Consider the following 25,363-nt stretch of genomic DNA (forward strand, 5'->3'; position numbering starts at 1 on the left):
TCTTGATAAGAAGCCAAAGAATCCTGAACTTAGTTCTTTACATGCTTGGAAACTGACTTTTTAAAAAATGAAATTAATACCTATTCAAAAGAAACTTATTTTTGCTATAGTATATTTACTGTATTTCCAATATGACCTAATCAAAGGTAAGAGTCTCTCACACTGCTATGTATTGTGACACAGGAATATTTGGTATATCCTCATTAACATGGCTGAGTACGACTGCAGATAAATGTAAACTCTTGGGGAACTGTCTTCTCATTATTTGTGTACAGTGCCTGGCACAAGGGGGAGCACAATTCCTGATTGTGGCATCTAGGCACTTCTACGCTACAAATAATGAAGAATAATGACTCTGAGTAGGATTTTCAGAAGTGCCTAAGTGACATAGAAGCACCAATTCTGTTCAAAGTCAATGGGACTTGTGCTCCTGAATCACTTTGGCACGTTTAAAATCCCACCAATTTATCTCTGTAGTTCTGTAACATAAGTTGATCAGGAGGGTATTTGTTCTGCTGCAGGGAGGGGATGAATAGGGAGAAGAGAAAAGTAGATGGTGGGCAGAATTAAGACCTACAGGTAAGAGAAAAAGAAGAGGGGAGAAGAAAGAAGGACATGATTTCATGAGGCACCAGCTCAAAAGAGGGATATAATCAGTAACAAGACTCAACCTGAGAGGCCTCATGGCAGCACACTCTCCTGGACCACATACAGAAGAGGGTAGTTGTCCTCTGAGTCATTAAACAGACAGACACCACCTATTACGGGAGTCTCTAAACCTAACATAACGTGAGAATCACTGCTGGCACTGCAGACATGGCAATAGCAGCTCTTGCTGGGTCACTTGTCGATACCCCATGCAAACCTGACAGTGATCTAACAGAAGCTGTAAATTAAAGGGAAATACATTTAAAACCAGTAAAAGGAAATGCTCCTTTTTGCAGCATTCTAGTCATAGTGTCACAGGAAGTCATCTAAATTTTGTGGCTGAATTTGCAAGAGCATTGGATGCTTTTATGATCATGAATAACATTTGTAGTTATGCAGTCTAAGACCAGGATAACAGTAATGAACTTCCAGGTTAAAATAATTGCCTGTGAAGGTCAGAAAGGAATTCTGTTTCTAACCCACCCATGCACAGCCTAATAAAAAGCTAGGTGCAATATGCTGAGAAGGTTGTCACTTTCCTTTGGAGTGCCACCGAGAGGCTGCTGCAGAAAAGTAAATAACATGTTAGGCAGAGCAATATTTTGATCCGATTCACAAAAGGGTTGCAGACCATTCAGCGCGGAACATGAGCTGTCCATAGATACATTAATATAGACAAGACACCAGGAAAATAAAGCAAAGTAATATGCAACATTTCTAAGAAAAGCCATGGACGATGGTTGAAGATAAAAAACAAAATAGGATAAATACTCAGACTAGTTGATAAGTGAATTACAAACACTGGATATGTGGACATTCTTTGGAATTGACAAAGGACAGGTTTTTTTCATGACTAATCAGATGGAAGTTTGGGGATTTAAGAATAAAAGTCAAAGTATTTCAAATGTTTTCAATTGTTTTATCTGGACTTATAAACGGGTCCACCAAAAATCCAACACTAACCATTAGGCCACCAATCCATTTGGGATTTTGAATTATCTCCTCTGCTAAATGTTTAGGACTAAGAGCTCCAGCCCTGCAAGCACTGAGGGATGAATGGCTGTTACCAATTTTTAAGATCCAAGTCCATATACAGAATAAATCTGATGGCCGGAAGTGGGTTATGCAATTGATTAAACACACATTCTTATAGGGAGAACAAAGATTTACAAAGAAGAAACCCCTTTCCCCAAAGCTTCAGTGAAACACTTAAAGCAAAATCATTTTGTTCCTGTGAAAACCAAAACACTTTACATACTCTAAATGAAAATTTTGAAAGAGAAGGGGAAAGAGTGGTAGGAGGGAGGATTTTAGCACTTAGTGAAATTGTGGACTGAAAGGAATTCTAAGTAAGTTTAAAAGTCCAATTCAGCAGAGCACTTAAGCATGAATTTTACTTTATCATGATTAAATGATTAAATTAATAAGTTTTGAGCATGTGTTTACAGTTAAGCATGTGTTTAAATGCTTTTCTGAATCAGGGCCAAAAAGATTTCTGTTAATATTTTATTTCCATAATCAAGGTCAGATAACTATTATCAGGAAACATAATAAGCCCTCTACTTCTATAAAGATATATTTTATCTCACATTAATATTTGTAAGATGAAAATGTAAAAATGGTTCTTGTTGGCCTACACATGTCTGCAGAGAAGAAAGCAGAGGTGGCAACTCATGATGAAAGAATGGAGAAATCAATGCTGGATATTGGATGGAGGGGAATGCTACCCTAAAAAGGTGGTGGGGAAACAATATGTAAAAACTTAGGGCCTGATCCTCCATTCCTTGTCCAATCAACTCTCCTCAGTTATTTCAATGGAAGCTTTGAGTGGGCAAGGAACGCAGGATCAGACCTCCAAATTGTGTAAGTATATTAGGCCTGATTCATCACTGTGTCACTCCAGTTTTGACACTGGTGTAGCTCTATTGATTTCAGTGGAGTTACATTGGCATGAAACTGGAATGCTAGATGCCTCAGTGAATCAGGGCCATTGTTTCTTTATAGTGTATATTAAGGCAAAATATTTCACATCCCTCGCTGAGTTTAGGTAATAGCGATTAGAAACCCTGTGATGAAATTCTGGCTCCAATTCAATCCAAAGGAGCTTTGCTTTTGAGTTCCCTGGGGCCAGGATTTCACCCCGTGTCTGAAAACAGCACACAGTTACTATATCATTATTTGAAATATGTAACTCAAAGTGTTAATGTTTTCTTACCAAGAGGTGGTCCATGTGTTATAAGAATATCTATTCCATCTGGAATAAGGTTCCATTTCTCTAATAGTGCTTGGCCTCGTGGAAGATTAAAGCCCCAGCCATAAAACCAAGGTTGCCTGCCAAAAGAGGAGGAGAATGTCTTCAATGCTACTCATATGCACTGGTCATCTAATTAAAAAATGGAGACGGATTCTCTTCTGTTAAGGAATCTGGGGACAAAAACAAATAGCATTACTTTCCTTCCCCCTACGTACAATGACACCATATCTGCATACAACCATCATTATTCAATATGTGTGGGAAATCAACAAGCTTATCAGTTTAAATAGACAATATCTTGTAAAATATTTATTGCATTCTTCTAATCAGATTGAGAGGCAACTGTAGAAGCTGAAGTACCCTACATAGTACTATACCTGGAGTTCCACTCTATCTATTGGACCACCACTCTGGGGTGTGTGTGTATTATATTATAGCATGGCCTTCTTCCCACTTTGGTCCTGATCTTACAATTGAATAGGTCTAGGCAGAACCCTTCATACATACAGTTCCAATTACAGGGTTGTGGCTATAATCTGTATTATGTTTGGTTAACTTTGGAAGCCTCACACCAGAACAAACATGTTTATTAAATTCTTATATACTGCACATTTTCCCTCGTCATCCACCACATTAATGGTTTATAAAATTTTACATATTCAAGATTTAGTAGCCGATGAGAATTTATTGTAGGGGTTTTTTTTTTAAAAACATATTATTTATGGAACAGCTCATTAGTAAGTGGTGGGATTATAACAGAGGCAGCCAGAAAATAATTCATTTGTGCATGCAATCCCATTGATTAAAAAGCTATAATTCATAGTAATATCACCGTGGCAAATTATGACTTGCTGGTGATGCTACAAGTCATGAAATGTGGGACTAGTTTTGGGTTGGTTTTTATTTATTTATTTATTTTTAATTGACTGACTGGTCTTCTGGCCATATCCGGAGAACAACAAATGGGCTTCAGAGGAACAGCCGTGTTAGTCTGTATTCGCAAAAAGAAAAGGAGTACTTGTGGCACCTTAGAGACTAACCAATTTATTTGAGCATGAGCTTTCGTGAGCTACAGCTCACCACGAAAGCTCATGCTCAAATAAATTGGTTAGTCTCTAAGGTGCCACAAGTACTCCTTTTCTTTTAACAAATGGGCTGTGATTGAATAAGGTTTATGATAATTGCAGCCTTAGTGTTTATAAATATGTACACATCAACCAGAGTTTTCCTTCAGATCTTACTTTGCTGAAGAAAGCTTTCCACTCCCTCACTGCATCAAAATGAAAAAGCGAGATTTCATTTAAACAAATTCTCTGAACTACTCTTTGCATCATGTATGGCAAAGACAAAAGAGAATGCTCATGAAGCTATTATTCTTCCTCTTCCGTTACTGATGCTTGACTACCACTTCAGAAATTAACACATTGTCTGCAATCTTCATGATCATATATTTTTCACATCTTCTTTCGGAATGCTGTTAGACGTGTATGCTGAAAACAACTGAAAAAAAAAATGCTAAGAGAAATAAAGGGACACAGGCTATCCTAGAAGAGGAAGCAAACTGTAGTAGAAGAGCCCTCTAACAAGCAGAGCTTCTGAGGGAAGTTCCCCCTCCTTCCCACAGGTCAGAGGCCCAATTTCTCTAGAGCCAAAGTGTTGGGGCTCTGCAGTATTGATTGAGGGAGGTGTCAAGCTAAGACTCCATATCCTGGATCTGCACGGCCTGTTCTCCTGGCTAACTGTTAGGCTTCTGTGTGAAAACCTAACTGGAAGTTACTACTGTTGCAGCTGTGACCACCACTATCTCTCTCTTGGATCACTCCAATCCCTGTGGTGGGAGACAGAGGATGAGTGCACGAAAGAAAACTAATGGCAGCAAGGTAGCAGGAGACACGCTGACAAGGGTAAGGGTTGGCTGGGCCGCTCTACGTACCGAAGGGAGAATCAGGCATAGAACAGTGAGTTTCGGATCAGAGTTTTCTGATGAGCTTTTACCTTTCAGCGGCTTTTTCCTTATGGGGTGTTGTCCCCCCAGGAAGAGTAGCATGTCACTCTAAGGTACATGGCTCCTGACCCCCCATTTCTGGGATGGTAACTCTGCATCTATTCAGTGGCCTATTGCAGAATAAGCTAGCAGTGATCTCTGCAGCCTTATTTACAGGTAAAGATCAATTTGGCTGTCTTATGTTAAGTCACTCTCTCCCTTGCCTTGCATGCTGGAGCTGTTCTTCTGTGACTAGGAAATGTTAGAACTTGTGTGATTTGCCATTATGCTATCTTTTATGACAATCCCAGGAATGACAGAAATGCCTGAAATATTTCTGGACAAAATATGAAAGGATTCAGTGCATAATGTTAGTATTCTTTACATTAAATACATTCATACACTTCAATGCTGAAACCACACAAAAGTAAAATAATTTTTATGTGCAGAGGGATTTTATAAATCCTCACGTCCCTTCTTGTGAAATGTTATTACAAAACAGCCATCAAAGTTTCTGTGCAGAAAAAAAACCAAACACTACCCATATACACACCAACAACTTTCTGACCTGGAAATCATGTAAAGACAACTTTGTTTAATATTTCTATCCATCATAGAATGTGGAAGCAAAGTTATAGAGTTAAGATCTGATGCTTTTTTGGATCGCTTTTCTTAGTGTTTACTCAGTGAAAGTATAACTTCTTTATAAAATAGTTCACATGACTATCTATTTTACATTAATATACTTAAGGAGGAAAATCTGCTGGTTCTAGAAAAGAAAGGTGCAAAAAATGTATCTGGCAATTAAACACCTATACCATTAATGTACTTCATGTTAGGAACCAAGTACCCATGATTAACAGTGTACTTTGATTTAGGTTTTGCCTTCCTATAGCAAACAGCATATGTCTCTCAATATCTTATTGAAATTCAGTGCTTTTATTATTATGACAGAAAAATGACTGACTACATATAAGGCTGTAGGGAGAAAAGTATATTGCAAGTGAATATGTTTACTGCACAATTAAGCTTATGTTAAAAACACATGAACAAGTTTTACAGGTCAACTCATCTTACGTACAAAAATGTCTGGATTCTCAAAATTTGTGCTAGCAATCGGATGTTGCTTTCTATACTGAATTTCTGTGTCTGTTCTAAAGAAACCATTGGAATAATTTTCTTACAGAATGATGGTTGCTATGACAACCATAGCAAATTTTCCTTTTCTGAAACAGATGTCTCATTTAGTTGAAAATTAGAATGTGAAAAACCCATGGGAAAAATTAATTCAAACTTTAACAGAACACTGACTACAATGTAATCTCTTATAGGTTAACCCCTTAACATCTTTCTGCACTCCTATAGTAACCTTCAAATAAACTCTAATTAAATCATTTTAGCCTCCTATAAATGATCTTTTTAGCTATCATTGGCACTTTAGTTTTCTTTGAAGTGTGCATATCTGTTACCATAATAGCAGAGAAAAGTGGCATTAAAAAAGTGGTCAAACACATTACTCCCTTAACTATTTATCACTGTTTGTTCTTTTACTCAACCACCATTGGAAAGAGGAACAGTGCAGTTTGAGTGTTCTATTCTGTTCTTCTGTCACTTAAATGGGGCATAACTTAGTTTTACATGTAATTTACTGTACAGGGCTGTGATGCATTACATAGATCTGACTTGTAATTTAAGTGAGAATTGAGGGTTTGTGTTCTTATAATGGTATACATCTCAAATTGCTTAGCAGACGTATTAATGGGTAGGGGATACACTAAGAGGGTACCGGAGTGGGCAAACCAAGCAATATATATGTATTCTCCCACCAGAAGAAGTGAGAGACTGAAATGTGTTTCTTTGTGGCTTTCATTTAACTGCTTAACTAGACGGACCCATTACTACCTTCATCTACACTTACTAGCTAAACATAAAAACCACAATCACTGCAGGTCAGTTACATGTGAACATCTCCAGAATTAGTAGGCAATTAAAAAAACATTCCAATTTATCGCATGACCCCATAACTCCTGACAGGCTGGTACATTTTAAGAACTTGGGGACTGCAAATTTTACTGCAGTAGCTTAATCAAGAATGTGCAGTCAATTAAGCCCAAATCTGTGGCTGTTAAGTTACACCACTGGTCTCAATGACTTCAATGGGACTACTCACACGGGTAAGGGTTTTAGGATCAGACCCAGTGTCTACAAAGATGTATGGGTGACTGTAGTAGGGTGGCTACCCCACTCCTAAAATAGAAGGGGTTAAAAGCAGCCCTGGAGAGGGCTGTGGCTGGGGATGGCTGATTGGGGAAGCAGCCGCAGCTGGGCCATGCCCCAATCAGGCCCCAGCTGCCCTGTACAAAAAGGCTGTGAGCCAGCGGCCCAAGTAGTTTCTCTCCAGGCTGGGAGAGAGCAGGGCCAGCCAGCCAGCCAGGGTACTGAGGTTGGTGCAGTGCTGGGGAAGGAGCAGGCTGAGCGGGGACGCTTCAGGCTGGCAGCTCCCCAGGCTGTAGGGCCTGGTCCAAGGCCCATAGAGGGACTGGGAGACAGAGGAAGGCAGCAGGTCTGAACCCCCTTGCCTATGATGAGTGGCCTTTACACTGCTGTCTGCCCCAGCGAGTGGGGGCTTGGTGATGACTGGCAGTAGCCCAGACTGAGGCAAGGTGGGGATAGTGGGTTGGGGATTCCCCAGGAAGGGGAGACCCAGAGGCAGAGTGTGGGGTACTGCCCAGAGAAAGGGGCACCGGGGTCTGTGAGGGACATGGGGGCCAGAGCTGTGTGGATCAGCGGCCTGCAGAGGGCGCTCCAGGCTGGAAAAGAGCTAATTCTCAATGACCAGCAGGTGCCGCCGCAGGGGTGAGTCCTGCACCCTCACAGTGACACTTGTGCTTTCTACCGTTGCAAAATACTATTCATCAATGAGTAGTGTCTTGAGTACACCGCACAAGCAACAACAAAATGTGCTAAAATTTCTGCTATGATGATCTCTCTTCTTGACTGACAGGCATTTCTGTGTCCCATTCAAGCAAGAGATTGTTCTAGTTTTCTCTTTGCTTATGATAGATATTTAAAAGGATCACAGTGAAGTGTTACTCAGATTGATCTCCTGTGCAGAACTGGTATTTCTCTGTTGTAAATGAACAAGGAGGTATTAGCCATCTTCATACAGAAACTCATTAGGAAAATTAATTGCTCAAAGTCAGTCCACTCAGCTCCACTCCTATATATAATTATACAACTGAATATCTTGAACATTAAAAGATTGGCCCATACATGCCTCAGCCATATTCGCAAAAAGTACAAGTCAAGGAATATGGGTGTACGATGTACAATTAACATCCTTGTTGCCAAAATTGCAGCCAACAGGCCAAGAACTGAAGATAGAGCTGGAAAAGACTGCTTCAGGCCATCAAGTCCATCCCCCAGGAACCCATGCAGGATTTTCCCAACAGGACATTTTTTAGTATTTTGTCTAGTATCATTGTAAATGTGCCGAGCAATGGGGCTTCCATTACTTCCCCAGGAAGCTATTCCATTTAGTTAGAAACTATTTCCTAATATCTAACCTAAATCTCCCTTGCTGCAGATTAAGCCCATTACTTCTTGTCCTACCTTCAGTGGACATGGAGACAACTGATCACAGTCCTCTTTATAACAGCCCTTAATGTATTTCAAGAAGTTACCAGGTCCCTCCTCAGTTGTATTTTCTCAATACTAAACATGCCTTGTTTTTTTAACTTTTCCTCTAGGTCAGGTTTTCTAAATCTTTAATCGTTTTGTTACTCTCCTCTGGACTCCGTCCACTTTGTTCATAACTTTCCTATATTGTAGTGCCCAGAACTGGACACACTACTCCAGCTGAGGCCTAACCAGTGCCAAGTAAAGTAGAGCAATCACCTCCCATATGATACTCCTTTTAACATACCCCAGAATAATATTAACCTATTTAGGAATTGCATCACAATGTTGATTCATTCAATTTTTGATTCACTGTCTTTTTCAGCAGTACTACCGCCTAGCTAGTTATGCCCTAGTTTGTAGTCATGCATTTGATTTTTCCTTCCTAGATGTAGTAGATTGCACTTGTCCTTATTTAATTTTATCTTGTTGGTTTCAGATCAATTCTCTGACTTGTCAAGGTCATTTTGAATTCTAAACCTGTCCTCCAAAGTGCTTCCAACCTCTCCCAGCTTGGTTTCATGCATAAATTTTATAAGCATTCTCTCTACTACATTTCCCCAGTCATTAATGAAAATGCTGAACACCACAAGACCCAGGGCAGACCCCTCTGGGACCCCACGAGATACACACATCTAGTCTGACAGTGAGCCATTGATAACTGCTCTCTGAATATTGTTTTCAACCAGTTGTTTTCAACCCACCTTATAGTAATTTCATCTAGACTGCATTTCCCTAGTTTACTTATGAAAATGGCATGTAGGACTATGTCAAAAGCCTTACTAAAATCAAGATATATGACATATACTGCTTCCCCTATCCACTAGGCCAGTAACCCTGCCAAAGTAGTAAATTAGGTTAGTTTGGCACAGTTTGTTCTTGACAAATCCATGCTGACTATTCCTTAAAACCCTATTATCCTCTAGGTGCTTACAAACTGATTGTTTAATCAATTTATATGTCTACCAAGAACATCTAGAATAAGTTATCTTTCCAGGTATTGAAGTTAAACTGACTGGACTATAATTTCCTGAGTCCTCTCTGTTTCCCCGTTTAAAGACAGGCACTATGTTTGCCCTTCTCTGGTCCTCTGGGACCACACCCATCATCCATGGATTCTAAAAGATAATTCCTAACAGTTCCGAGATTGCTTCAGATAGTTCCTTAATATTCCCAGGATATCAGCGCTGCCTACTTGAATACATCTAACTTATCTAAATATTCTTCAACCTGTTCTTTCCCCTATTTTGGCTTGCATTCCTTCTCCCTTTTTGTTAATATTGTGCTGAGTAGCTGGTCATCATTGACCTTTTCAGTGAAGACTGAAACAAAATGGGTGTTAAGTACCTCAGCCTTCTTGATGTCATCAGTTATTAGCTCTTCCTTCCCTGTTAAATAGAGGACCAACAAGTTCCTTAATCTTTCTCTTGCTCCAAAGGTATTTAAAGAGCCTCTTCTTATTGCCTTTTATGTCCCTTATTAGGTGTAACTCATTTTGTGCCTTAGCCTTCCTGATTTTGTCCCTTCATGCTTGTGTTATTATTTTTGTACTCCTCCTTAGCAATTACTCCATATTTCACTTGTACTAGGATTCCCTTTTGATTTTCAGGTCATTAAAGATCACGTAACGGAACCAAATTGGCCTCTTTTTCCTATCTTTCCTTTGCACTGGGATAGTTTGCAGTTATGCCTGTAATATTGTCTCCCTCCAAAACTGCCAGCTCTACTGAACTCTTTTTTTTCCCCTTAGATTTTCTTCCTATGAGACCTTAGGTACCAGTTCTTTGAGTTTGTTAAAGTCAGCTTTTTAAAAAATTCATTATTATTCTGCTGCTCTCACTCCTTCCTTTCCTTCTTGAACAGGGTTTAGCAAATAGAAATAAATGGGGTTCAGAGATGGGAGACGAGAATGATTGGAAACACAGAAAAATGTGCACATGAGACCAGTTGAAAAGACTGGGACTGTTTACATTTAAAAGGAGATCTATAAATGGGGAGATGATAGGGGTATACAAAAGAGTTCATTGTATTGAGAAAGTAGATCAGTCACTTATATTCACTATCACAATTCACTACAAATTCAAGAACAGACCATTAAATGAAACTGAAAGGCAGCACATATAAAACTAATAAGGAAATAGTTTTTCTACACAATGCATGATTGGCCTGTGGAACTCACTGCCACAAGATGTCAGAGGCCAAGAGGTCAGCAATATTCAAAAAGATTGGGCATTTATATGTCTACCAAGAACATCTAGAATTACAACAGAAAGGATTAAAGCAACAAGATCATTGAAAGAGATTAAACCTTCATGCTTCAGGGCATAAACCAATCTTTAACTGGTATACTTTAGAAAGGGAATTTCCTGGGGGTAGGTTATTCCATAACTACCTCCTGCAGGGTTCCCTGTACCTTCCTCTGAAGCAGCTGGCTCTGGCCACGGCTGGATTCAAGATACTGGAATTGATGTCAATTGATGTCATCTGGTATTGCAACTCCTATACTTCTGTGTTTGCAATATATCCTCATAACACCCCTATGAAGTAAGAAAACACTATCATCCCCATTTTAAAAAGGGGGATCTGAAACGGAGAGAAAGTGACTTGCCCAATGCCACAAGGAAATCTGTGGTGAAGCAAAGAATTCAGGTTAGATTTCCTGAGTACCAGTCTAGTGCCTTAGCCACAGCAGTATCTTTTTCCCATTGTGGAGAAGCTTGCGATACCTCTGTTTTTGCTATACATGCTCAATGGATAAAAATCTACAGTATCCAGGGCTGTTATTTCTGCACCTTTCACTACAACTAATTTAGAAAAAAAAAAAAAAAAAAAAAAAAGGAAAGGAAAGCAGTCCAAAAATTGGAGTAGGGCCCTTTGTCAGTAATTATTTTTTCCATTTCTAGTTACACATGAAATCATTTATCTTTTGTTTAGTGAAGGACTTCAGACATCTCTGACTGGAAAGAAGAAAGAGACTGAATAGCGACTATTATGAATTGATCATTTCTAAACATGAAATCTGTTATAAAACAATGAAAAATAAAATGAAAGCTATTTTATCTCCATGCCAAGAAAATGCAGGATAACAGGCAAGGAGAAAAATTCCTGAAATGCTGATTTTCAAAACAAGCCAATACCAATGGAAGTAGATTCTTTCATTCTGCTGGAAGCCAAATAGAAATCTCCGAGCTGATGTTAAAAAAACAAAACAAAAAAACCCACTCAAACTTTAATGATGAACTGGACTAAGAAGCAAAGAAATTCAACACTAAAAATAAAATCCTATCACTACTTAATATTGGGATGTCTGCTCACACTACTAAGGGGACCGTCCTGATATTAGGGGCTTTGTCTTAGATATGCAATTATACCCCTCCGGGAAAAAAACGTGTCCTGATTTTTCACACTTGCTATCTGGTCACCCTACTACTTAGTGACAAAACACCGTGTATTGGACTGAGCATAGGACTAAGAAGCTTATTTCCTGAAATTTTAGGAATTGTTTCCTCAGTTTCTCATCTCCAGAGGGTTAATCCCAATATAAGAGTGCAGCCAGGTCCTTGGGGCTATACACAGCGAAAGGGCAGTTTCCTATGGGATCATTTCCATAGCAGCACAGTAGCAAAGGGAAACAAAAGCATGAAAATTGGAGCAGCACTATTTTTTGAGGTCCCATGGTCCACTGGGGAGTTACCATCTTGTTTTAAGTGTAGAGCTCCTCAGGAATGAGCCAATCAGCAAAGGAAGATCAAATCAAAGTTCATCCATGCATGGACCCTTTCAAAGATTTTTTTCTTCACTGCTAAAAGAAATGGCCTCCTTCCCCATGTGGAGGTCTCATGGAGTAGGGTTGTGGTCTCTTTAAAGAAGTCTACTGTAGACCTCCCTGACCTTATTCTCAAGGGCTTCTCTTGTCCTTTGTGTAGCAATCGAGCTGAAGAAGAGACTCTGTTCTGGTGAAGGGCAGGCGGGGGAGAGGCTTAATGAGGCATCTATCACAAGGTGAAACTCAACCCTGTGCAGAGGGCCATAAAATGACGACTTAAGTCCCATTTATTTAAGTAATGCCTAGGCCTTGTGCTGGCCCGTGTTACAAGGGTGAATTTTATCCACAGAGAGTAAATGTCACCTCAAATAAAGATTAGCCTCTGTGGCTATAAAGCTCAAAGTACTTGTGAAACTTTCATGGACTTTGGAATAAGACAAAACAAGTTTAAGTGCATGCAAAATCCACAAAAAAGGCCTGAATAGGAGCCACTTTTCAGTTTAGAAAAATGTAAATCTCACCAGATTTACATTTCTTTCAAAATTCCTGGAGTAATTAGCCCATATGGACCTGCTCCCTGCCAATTTTAGTTTTTTTAGAAAAGTCAAACCCATTTTGAGTTAAATGAGCACAAAAATGCTTCCAAACCAATAAATACCTAGTCCGTCTATATATGTATAAAGTATATTATTTTTAACACGTATAATTTAACAGCTGAACTTATTTCTTGTTAAAAAAAAAAAAGGCTCCTATGCTGACACCTTGTGTGCCAAGTTGCCACCTGAACTGAACTAAAAACAGCGCTGTTAATAATTTCCTGGAATCTTAAATTCACCCTTAACTATGGCAGTGCAAACTCATTGCTACAGTAACTTTCTATACCTGCATTTTACGGCTTGAGATAAGATTATTATAAAGTACACAAGGATGTTCAGCTCAGCTGGCTGGGAATTCTGACATATCCTTCTGAAAAAGAAACATATGTGCAAGTCCTTCACCTGGTGTAAATCAGACAGTTCCATTCACTTTGGTGGAGCTTTGTGATACCAACCAGGTGAGGATCTGGCCCATAATGCTTTGCAACAGAACTTCAGATATTCTAGTGTCTTGGCCAGGGAAGAGGCTGCTAACAATAACGGATTTAAATGTTATCAAAAATTGATTTTAAAAGCCCCACAGGATGCTTTATGATATCGTTGTCTCGTTCTTGGGCATTAGCACAAGCAGGCAGTCCCCAGAATGATGACACAGGCATGAGCTCAGTAACAGAAGAACATGTAATCGTTACTGTTCCCCTCCAGGGGCTGATGCTACTGACTCCAAAAACCTTCATCTTCTCCCCCACCCCCAGCAGAAAACACCCCTCCCCCGCCCTTCCTCTCAGGGTTACTTGCAGGGTCAGGAACCCTTCTCGGGAGGAGCCACACCTTTCAGGGACTGTCTGTGGATGTGCCCCACATAGGCAGACCCAGGCAGCACAGTCACTCTGTTACAATATAGAACTGTTGCTCTGCTTATTGGCTCCACAGGAAGGGATGGACTAACGTTCCCCTCATGCAGAGCAAGGGAGAGCAGGGAAAGAATTGGTGTATGGTGCATCAGAATTTGTTCCTTGGTGGGCTTATGCGGTGGTGCAGCTAAGCACTGCCTTTTACTTAGGGCGGATTGTAAAATTACCATCTAGTCACCAAGTGTGTGCATCTATTGTGCCTGAATCTAAGGAGATGTATACAAGCTGTTGGGAACAAGGCAGTGGTGGTGGTGAATTAGAAGCAATCCTCAGCAAGGGTAAATCTTTATAGCTCCATCAAAGTCAATGGAGCTAAGACAATTTACACCAGCTGAGGATCTGCTCCCAGGAGTGGTGTGTCTGCAAACCAGTTCTCTGTTTGTGTTTTCCTTACTTGGAATATTGCCAGAGGGCTCCACTGTTCCCAACTAAAGACAAAGCACAGTAGATTAAGGCTGGCATTATATGGGGGGGTTTACATCTTCCTCTGAAACATCCTGCAGTAGCTGCTGTCAGAGACTGGAGACCTGACTGCAGATGGGCCATTGGTAGATGGAAGTTCTTTTGTTAATGCAAAAATAAAAACATTTAATCAGCTCTTGCTCACAAAATTAAACTTTTAAGTAAATGTGAAAAAGAAAAGAGAAAACTGCTCTTGGGTATTGCTGTTTCACTCTTGTGGTTTATGAACTGCGTGAAAGTGAAGCATTCCCTGTAGTGAAATTACAGGTCTCTTATTCTGTCGGTCTTAAATTAAAAACTAGCTGAATCCAAAGTGGACTAGTTTACTGGATCTGAAGAGTCAGTTATTTCTTTTGAGGAACTGAAATTGAACTACTTTGCCCAAATACACTATACAAATAACAATTATTATCCAAGAAAGGATATTCCCCCCTAAACTAATTAAATCAGGGTACTATATTTTCTACTATCCTCAAATTTAATTAAAACTAAAGATATTTGTACTGTAGTAACGAAATGCAAATTTCATTCATAGAAAAATCTTACAGAATATTAAAGTTACTCAATGTGGACAAAGATATTACAATAAACAAAATAATTTTAGCACCCACAAAACATGCTCTGAAAATTCCTATAAATGATGTAACTATATAGAGATATACAGTATGTACACACACACACAATTCTCCACTGACTTGCACTTTGTGCAGTCATTTGTAGCTGTAAAGTGGGTATAAAATGCTACCATTCAGATTTTTAACAATTTCAACTCACTTTGCACATATGTAAATGACTCCACAATGTGCAGCACAGTGAAGCATCAATCCCTATCTATAATACAGGTACATGTCGGTATGTAATCTGCAAGGTGGTTTAACTCACTCTTTTCACTGTTCCCATACTGAGAATTACCCATTCTGGGCCTTGGACTAATGTAATTTTGGAGAGAAATCTTATTTGGGAGGAAATATCTTGTGGCAGGTATTCCCACATAATAAATATTTATTAAAAATAAACAGCAGGAATTCCCACAGGCTTGAACTGTTATAATAAATCCTGGGGGAAATATAATAGTGGGCAGAGTGCAGCTAAAGTGCTCAAGAGTGCATGATAAAAGTGATTTATCATATGGTTCTGCAATTTATCTCCATTACATATGTGAGCTATGGTATGTACAGTATTACACATATACAATCACAGTGTATATCAAAACTATATGCCAATACTCGACTTATGTTCATTTAACATGTAATGGAAGACTAATCTTGAGTAATGGGAGTTCAGATTTTTGTTTTACTTCCTTTTTCCAGCACTGTAAAAGCAATTTTTCCTACTATACATCAGTCACTTGACTGAATACTACAGTACAAATTAAGGATCCTATCCTGAGTTCAGTGGAACTACTCACATCAGTTAAGGAACTCATGTGCATAGTTTTTGTAAGATAGGTCCTGTATTTCCTACATTTCCAAGTTATATCATGAAAATGTTTTCCAAAAAGTTTTGCTACTCAAAATGAATTCATTTTAAGCAATATTCTGTTAGCCAAAGAAACAGATTCAGGCAAAAACTTGTTTGTTAGTTTACACAGTTATAAATACAAGCTACAAGCACTTCTCAAGTCTTGCTTTCTGCCATTTGAGAATCTTTTACATTTCAAGTGTTATTCAATATGAAAAAACCTGAACATCTGAATTTAATAGCTCATCAAAATCATTTTTGCAGGAAGTACCATTCATATGATCTTCCAGATGTTGCAAATTAAACTATAGTGTTATGGTTCTAAGCATTTTTAGAAACAGCACTTTCCAAAAATGGAATATAGTTTCTGATAAGTACAGAATAGGAAAAAAAAATCACTCCAGCATTCCATTAAAACAGCAGTTCTCAAACTTTAGCAACCTGAGGACCCCAATTTTGATTTAAAATTTTTCATGAACCTCCAAGCCAGCTTCTAATTTTCCCTGGGGGTGCTCAGCCCCCACTCCACCGCTTCCCCCAAGGCCCTCCCCCCCACCTCTTTCCACCCCACCCCTGCTCCTCCTCTTCCCCACCTATTTCCGCCCCCTCTCCAGATCACACCCTGTCCCTGCTCCTTACACTCCCTCCCACCACCTCCTGCACACCGCTAAACAGCTGTTCAACAGTGTGCAGGAGGCATTGGGAAGGAGGGGGAGGAGTTGGCAGCCCCGGACATGACTTGTGGACCCCCTGGAGTACCCTTGCAAACCCCCAGGGGTCTGCAGACCCCAGTTTGAGAACAGCTGCAATTTAAACCTGGTTTTACTTGCCCCAGACTATAATTAATATCTTTTACCAGAATGATCAATTTTGTTTTCTCTTTTCTAAAAATGTTCCTATTCTTTATGCATCTGTCACATGTTCCATTTACTGAACACCTGAAATAAAACATCTCCAGCATTCTCACCATAATGCTACAGCCGTATCAGGCTTAAGATGTCAAACCTTTCCCCAAAACACCAGTATATATGATATGCCTCAATTTTCAATAACTAGGGGAGTCTATTATTCACACTCATGATTTTCATTTTCCTGGAGAAGCATGTCAGTTTGCCTAAATTACTCATTATATTGCATACCTCCAATGGATTGGTTAAGAAACTGCTCCAATCCCATGGCTTTTAACAACACAGAACATTCATCTTTTTAAAAAATATATTTGAGCTATCAAAACCCAGCATCCTGTAACAGGCACTGCCAGAGCTAGACATTAAAACATGCAACTAGCTTAAAAACTTAATTAAACTGAGATCTGCAGGAATTTTAAATTGCAATTTTCTTTTTGCTTAAGGTAACAGTACAGAGGTAATTCTGCTCTGATTACCCCTATTCTAAACTGCTGAAGAACTGAAGGTGGGGAAGGGAGATGTAACATAAGATGAAAATCTCCTTTTTTTGTTTAGCAGCTTCTGTGCCATTCTGCCCCAGTCCACAGGATGGAGAGCCCATTTATGCATGGGTGTGGGTGGGAGAGACAGAACATAAAGAAATACAGGAAAGAGGTTTTCTCAGATCACTTTGTGTGTGTCTGTGCCTCAGCTGGGACCGTGCCTCCCAGCCAGGTAGACAGATACGCCCCAGCTTCGCTCAAGCTAAATATAGCCATGTGGATAGGTGGTGGTGTGGGCTAGTCCCCGCACCCCCAAAGCTTGGACCCACGGGGTCAAGTGGGCTTGTACTCAGGTTGCTACCCCAAGCTGCAACATCCACATGGGTATTTTTAGCCCATTAGCTCAAGCAGGCTCGCATGTGTCTGTCTACCCAGGCTGGCAGGCATGCACCAGGTGCAATGTAGACTGACCCTTTGAAGCAGAACGGCAAGTTAAGTATTTTGTTTGAATTTTAGAAAGAGGAGTCTGACATTTACCGTCTAATATTGTTGCTCCCAACAGAGGGAGGAGGAGACGACTAATATTTAACATGGTATGTTATATGGAGTAAATCTTGGATTTTAATACAATTTCATTTTAATTGATGTGCACCTCCGTGACTGTAAAGATTTGTACAAGGCCTGGCAAAACAAACATTAGATGATTCATCACTGGCAAAATGAAAGCGCGTCCCTCTCATGAAATGAACCTATAAATCTTTGTTACACTATTTTACCGCTGGAGACCGAGCCCAGTGAGGAATGAAAAACTTTGATAACTGTGTTTGGTAAGGTGGAGAGGAAAGACAAGGCACCAAAATGGAGACTCAGATTGCAGAAGGGTGTGAAGCAAAAGCAAGCTGGACTAATTTGACACTTTGCCATTTTTACCTAAACGATTACTAACTGTATAACCAAAGTTACCATTCCCCTCCCTGAATGGATGTAGCAGAATCCCATACAACAATCAGAGCTACAAACTCAGGACTACAATGGAATAAATAGTTAGCCTGAATAAGCCAAGCAGGACTTGGCTCTCAATATTACATCATAGGTAAATTGAATCAAGAGGAACAGTAACAGCTAGGACAAGAATTGCAAATTCAACATTACAAATACTGAAGTGGAGTTGGGATTTTGATCATTAGTGGCCAGATTTTCCCCTGTGTTAAGGTGTTTTTTGTGCCAGTCTGACAGCTGACGTAAAGTAAAGCAGCCTGAAGACTGCTCTGTTTTATGGCAGGGATCAGTCACACCACACTCCCGGGCTTTACTAAGCACAGCAGAGGAACTTGACCTACAGGTTATTAACTTATGTGCCTCTGAATGCCCATTACCAGAACAAAAACCCTTTCCCATGAACAATGGGAGATTGTACAAGAGCTGTGTTGCTTCCTGAAAATCGGTGCGGCCTTATCCAGTCAATGTGCATTAGAGGCTTGGGGGAGAGAGAAGAAAAAATTGAAGTCCAAAATGGATAGGCATCTCTCATTGCAGATCAACTGCTTGTGAAGGACTTCCTAGGTGAAAGTAAACTTCGCCTCCCACCCTCCCCACAGGGGTAATGAAAGCTTCTGAAGTTACAGATGGCCAGGAACAAAAGGATACAGGAGGGAATAGGAACAATACACACTCGAAAAATTTAAATGCTGCCAAAAGGAAAATGAGGAATCATTTCACAAGGATAGCCCCCTGTAAACAATTCCTACGCAAGCAAAAATCCACCCTTCAGGTCACCACTGCTGCGGAGAATCCCATGCTGAGGGCTGCTTCAGGCTATCCAGAGCAATATCTCATTCCGACTAATGAAACTCTCACATTTAATAATAATAATTTCCCCCCCATTTTCCACAGGGGAATGTGTCCTGACCCAGCCATAAAGAACTCTTTTCTGCCACACTGCATGTCTGGGTGAGGACAAAAATGTTCCTTTATGACCCATTTACAGCATTGCGCAACTGATCTGGGACTTTCTGAGGTTTTAGTGCTTGTGGTATTGTTGGCTGTTAGTTTATGGGTTGGTGGTGTTGTTTTTTGACATTTCTCCTCTTCTGATGGATCAAGCATTGCCAAAGGTGGGACCTCAGTGATGAATGGTCTGATACGTGTGTCAAATCCTACGTTTTCCAAAGGAGGGAAACACGCACTTAGGCTGCACACAGTATTGTTTTAATCTAGGGGGAAGCTTTATACCACAGCGTTGTGGCAATGGCAGCGTAGTGGAAATAGTGAGGGCATGGGCATAACACTTCTCATCTATAAACAGCTTCTGATTTGAGAAAGAGCAAGAGAGACAGAGAGGGCTGGAAGAGGTCCTTTAGGATACTTAATCCTGCCTCAGCAGAGAGGAAGGACTAGAGAACCTCCTGAGTCCCTTCCAGCCCTACATTTCTATGAGTCTTTGATTCTATTATTACTGATTCAGGCAATATCCAGCCTGATGATACTCACCCACTAATTATACAATACATGAACAGAGAATGGTGTGCTCATCCATTGTGTTCTCAAGGAAAAACCACCATATAATCCACAAAAGCACCTTTAACTAAATTACAAGTATTCTGCAAGGGATAAGCACACTTTTAAGGGAAGGGATGGCACTGAAGAGAGAGGAAATCTCTTATAAAAACAGGAAAATGTATTTATAGTTAGGGCTCTGTATCTGTCACGGAAGTCACGGATTCCATGACTTTCTGCGACCTCCGTGACTTCTGCAAGGGCCAGGGTAGCTGACCACACAGCTGCCCCAGCAGCTGGCCCCCAGGACAGCCACACCAGCCGCTGCACCAGCGGCCCACAGCAGCGGTCCAAGGGTGGCTGGAGCAGCTGCAGTCTGCAGCCCCAGGCAGTGGTCCCCAGCCAGCTGGCCGGAGCAGCCCCGGGCAGTAGTCCCCAGGCCAGCCAGAGCAGCTGCTGTCTACGACCCTGGTCCGCCATCCCCGGGCACCCTGCCCCCAGCAGTGGCCCCCTCGGACCACCCCCTCTCAGCAGCAGCTCCCTGCCCCCCCCCCATGGTCCTCCAGCTCTCCTTCGCCCCCCAAGATTTAATCAAGTATTTTTGGTATAAGTCATGGACAGGTCACGGCCGTGAATTTTTGTTTATTGCCCATGACTTGTCTATGACTTTTACTAAAAATACCCGTGACTAAATCATAGCCTTATTTATGGTCTATGTAGCTCAAGACACATTACACTCTCATACCACTGCAATCCTGTACAGTAGAGAAGCAGCTACAACAACATGCAAGATCATGCATGCAAGGGTAGATCAAGATTTGTTCATGTTGACATGAAAACCTACAGTCACCAGTGGAGCTGTTTATTTTCACATGGTGCTTCTGTAGTGGAGACAAGGCAATTCATCCAAGTAAACACAGTAAGGGCAACATTTTCCTGATATGAGACCCTGTGGAAGGCCTCCTCACCACTTAAGAATCATATCGGGGAAGAGGATGATACTGACAAAGTGGCCATGCAGGTGGAGGCCTCTGCTCCCCCTTATACCAGCCCAGCACAAACCAGTTTCCCCTTGCTGTTAAAAGGACATAGTACATACACACCAACCTCTCAAGGATATTCTGAGGATTAATTAATGTCTGCAAAACAGCTTTGTTCATATATATATTATATATAAAAAAGGTATTCTTAACAATCAGACCCTAAGTGTCTCAAGTTGGGTGCCTGATCACTGAGGCACCAGAAATCAGTGGACATTTTTGAAAAATTTGGCCTTAATTTCTCTCAAAAAATGGGGTATATATAAGGCATTGTGAAGAGAAATTAATCAACGATTCTGAAACACTCAGATGCTATGGCGACAAATGCCATAGAAACACCCAGTAAATTCTGTTTTCAATGTTGAGTTTGTTTGGTGTGTGGTAAATAAGGCAGGGGCCACAAATTTCAGGAATGATGAGGATATAAAGAAATACCAAACAGCTACTTCACTCAGTGATCATCATCTATCCTGTGCACTGAATGAAGCTGGGGCTCTCTAGAAAAAAAAATAGTATGCGATCATCTAATTAAAGATGGCATCATAATTACTCCTGGGGTAATTCTTTGCCAAATAAAAATCACAAATTCTGCACCAAAAATTATAAATTGTGCACACAGTATTTTTAAATTCTCAAAAATTCTGCATATTTGTCAAAATAACACAATATAATCACGCCAGTTTCAATTATTTTGGTAATTTATTTCAAAATACCTGTCAGTAAGTATGTCTGTAACAATACAGACAACAAAAAAGAGTCAAGAACTGTTTTTTGACAAATAGCTTCCTTACTTGGCATATTAATACAGAGCTTTGAGTAATAATTCATTCAAACTACAATACCAGAAACTAGGGCTGTCGATTAATTGCAGTTAACTCACGCGATTAACTCAAAAGAATTAATTGTGATTAATCGCTCTGTTAAAGAATAGAATACCAACTGAAATTTATTAAATATTTTTGGATGTTTCTCTACATTTTCAAATATACTGATTTTTATTACAATACAGAATACAAAGTGTACAGTGCTCACTTTATATTATTATTTTTTATTACAAATATTTGCACTGTAAAAATAAGATAGTGTTTTTCAATTCATCTCATACAGGTACTGTAGTGCACTCTTTATCATGAAAGTGTAATTTACAAATGTAGATTTTTTGTTGTTGCATAACTGCACTCAAAAAGAAAACAATGTAAAACTTTAGAGCCTACAAGTCCACTCAGTCCTACTTCTTGTTCAGCCATTTGCTAAGACAAACAAGTTTGTTTACTTTTACGGGAGATAATGCTGCCTGCTTCTTATTTACAATGTCACCTGAAAGTGAGAACAGGACTTTGCATGGCACTTTTGTAGCCGGCATTGCAAGGTATTTACATGCCAAATATGCTAAACGTTCATATGCCCCTTCATACTTCAGCCACCATTCCTGAGGACATGCTTCCATGCTGATGATGCTCATTAAAAAAAATAATGTGTTAATTAAATTTGTGACTGAACTCCTTGTGGGGAGAATTGTATGTCTCCTGCTCTGTTTTACCCACACTCTGCCATATATTTCATGTTATAGTAGTCTTAGATGATGACCCAGCATATGTTGTTCATTTTAAGAACACTTTCACAGCAGATATGACAAAATGCAAAGAAGGTACCAATGTGAGATTTCTAAAAATAGCTACAGCACTCAACCCAAGGTTTAAGAATCTGAAGTGCCGTCCAAAATCTGAGAGGGACAAGGTGTGGAGCATGCTTTCAGAAGTCTTAAAAGAGCAACAGTCCGATGGGGAAACTACAGAACCTGAGCCACCAAAAAAAAAACAACCCAACCTTCTGCTGGTGGCATCTGACTCAGATAATGAAAATGAACATGCATCGGTCCGCTCTGCTTTGGATTGTTATCCAGTAGAACCCATCATCAGCATGGATGCATGACTCCTGGAATGGTGGTTGAAGCATGAAGGGACATACGAATCTTTAGCACAACTGGCACATAAATATCTTGTGACGCCAGCTACAACAGTACCACGTGAACACCTGTACTCACTTTCAGGTGACCTTGTAAACAAGAAGTGGTCAGTATTATCTCCTGCAAATAGTAATTAAATTTGTTTCTCTGAGCAATTGGCTGAAGTAGGACGGAGTGGACTTGTAGGCTCTAAATTTTTACATTGTTTTATTTTTGAATGCAGTTATTTTTTGTACATAATTCTACATTTGTAAGTTCAACTTTCATGATAGAGATTGCACTACATTACTTGTGTTAGGAGAATTGAAAAATACTATTTCTTTTGTTTTTTACAGTGCAAATTCTTGTTATCAAAAATAAATATAAAGTGAGCACTGTACACTTTGTATTCTGTGTTGTAATTGAAATCAATATATTTAAAAATGTAGAAAACATCCAAAAATATTTAACTAAATGGTATTCTATTATTGTTTAACAGCGCAATTAATTTTTTTAACCACTTGACAGCCCTAACAGAAACTTATTTTCTACATCCCTCAGAAGCAATGCAAAGGCTTGGGGGAGTCGGGGGTAATGGAGGAGCTGAGGGAGAGGGAAATAATTTCTGGGAAGGAGCCTGGGAGTGAACCTGGAGGGTTGTTGGGAGAAGTATGGAACATGTTTTTTGAGGGGAGGAGGGACTGTTCGGGAGTTGGGGAGCCTCCCCCGTGCAGATCCCGGATGACCCCTAGCCTCTCCCATTCAGTCAGGCACATCTGCCCCTTCCCCATGTGTCCCTGCACCCCCCACTCAGCCACCCCCCTACCTCCAGGCAGCCCTGCACCCCCTCAATCCCCATGTATCCCTGCACCCCATTCAGCTACCTCCTGCCCCCCTGTGGCCTTGCACCCTTATTCCCATTCAGCCCCTGCACCAGTCTGTCCCCCCGACTAGCCCTTCTGAACCCCAGTCTGTGACACCCCCAGCAGTCCCATGTGACCTGCTCTGTCTGTCCTTCCCTATCCCATGCCTCCTAACTTGGCCCCATAGGCAGGGTGCTGTGAGTAACAGAGCTGACCGCTGGCTACTACTGCCAGTGAGCTGGCAGCCCCTGTTGGGCAAAAGGTATATAACTGCAGCATCTCTCCGGAAGAATGTATTTTCTGCAGAAAAAATAGAATTGTGGGGGACTTGAATTCTGTGCATTTGCAGTGGGCGCAGAATTCCCCCAGGAATACACAATGCATATACACAGTGGGTTGAATACAGGTTGCTCAGGCAACCTTAATTTTGGAATTTCCTAATACTTGAGCACTTGCCTTTGCACAATTAATATTCTTTTAGTGTAAGTGTCACAGGGTGGCACCAGCCCTTTAAGAGGGAAGTGGCCAGTGCATCTAAGACTGGTCAGCTGACCCCCACATATAAGAGAAGGCACCTGGGCAGAGCATGGGTGAGTCAGGCCTGAGATGCAGTCAGGAAAGGAGCAGAGATACATGACCTGGAGCTCCTGTTGTCTGTTCCTTGGCACTGTGGAGACAGGCTAGAAGCCAGGAGGCCAGGTAGTGGGAGCAGGAACAGCAGGAAATTCCCTGAGAGTGGCTGGCAGAGTGCCCTGGGAGAAGAGGCAGTAGGAACCTGCTGGGGGAAAGGGGATCCAGGGACAGAGCCCTGGGAGGGTAGGCTCAATTAACCCTGTCATGGGCCCTGAAACATGAGAAATTGAGAGAGGTAAAGGGAAAAAATCATCAGGGAGCCACAGCCCACAGTGGGCTGAGGAACTATGTTCAACAGGTTTTTGTGTATGTTTGAGAAATAAAACTGCCTGCAAAAGAGCCTCCGGCTGTGGCAGACAGTCCTTTGTGTGCTGGGGACAAGCCAGCACCTTACAGTACATTTTTTATATGTAATCTATGATCTGACACACACACACTTTTCTAAGATAGCTCTTAATAGGATTCATTGTTTCAATGTACCCATTCAGTGATTGGGTCTGTTATATGTTTCAGTGGGCAATGCCCTCCTAGGAGTAACACTCAGGAGAATTCCAGTTTGATGATGCAAGGAAGACCTTCTGCTTTTATGCTAAACTATTTTATTGTTATCTCATCCCAATTTCTCCAACCCATTTATCTGTGTTGTTCACCTGCTGTATCCTATCTGACACAAAAATCACAAGGTCTCTGGGGCAGGGATTTTTTTTGTTAAAGATTGTATAGGGCCTTGCACAATGAGGTCTAGACCCATCATTGGGGTCCTTAAATAAAAACAATAAAAATAAAACATTGAAAGAACTGCTTCATCCTTTGAAAGTTTCAGAAATCATAACTATCACCACATAGGTTTTATACTTAAACAATTTGGGTTAATTTAGCAATTAGTTTATTTCTGGCTATTTTGAGAAAGTTTAAACTATGAAACGTATACTATCTTATAACTCTGAAATTTACTGATTTGCAATACTTTCTAACTGAAGTTAGAAGCAAAGTCTTTTTTCACATCTCTGATGCTAGCCTTCTAAAAGTCAACAATATCCAGCCGCATCTGGACACACACTTATTACCTATTCTAAGATTATCAGTGTGTGGTAAATGTTGACTTTTTAATGGTAACTATTGTACTTTACATCATGATCTGTTTCAAGATGTTGTTTCCTGTTAAATATAATTCACAATAATCAAATATCAAAGGGTGTTAAAATTTTGGGTTAGTGATTAAGAACACAATCT

At 40.4% G+C, this 25,363-nt stretch overlaps 1 protein-coding gene across 4 annotated transcripts in view; it reads right to left on the reverse strand.

Annotated features, from left to right (window-relative positions):
- The window catches only part of MPPED1 (metallophosphoesterase domain containing 1), a 92,555-nt gene that overhangs the window by 26,146 nt on the left and 41,046 nt on the right, over positions 1–25,363 (reverse strand). For all 4 annotated transcript variants that reach the window (XM_048825348.2, XM_048825357.2, XM_048825368.2 and 1 more), the window contains one exon: positions 2,864–2,979. In XM_048825348.2, coding sequence (XP_048681305.1) covers positions 2,864–2,979 — 116 coding nt within the window. The remainder of the gene's footprint in view (positions 1–2,863; positions 2,980–25,363) is intronic.

The sequence above is a fragment of the Caretta caretta genome, chromosome 1 (genome assembly GCF_965140235.1).
Source record: "Caretta caretta isolate rCarCar2 chromosome 1, rCarCar1.hap1, whole genome shotgun sequence".
Taxonomy (NCBI): domain Eukaryota; kingdom Metazoa; phylum Chordata; order Testudines; family Cheloniidae; genus Caretta; species Caretta caretta.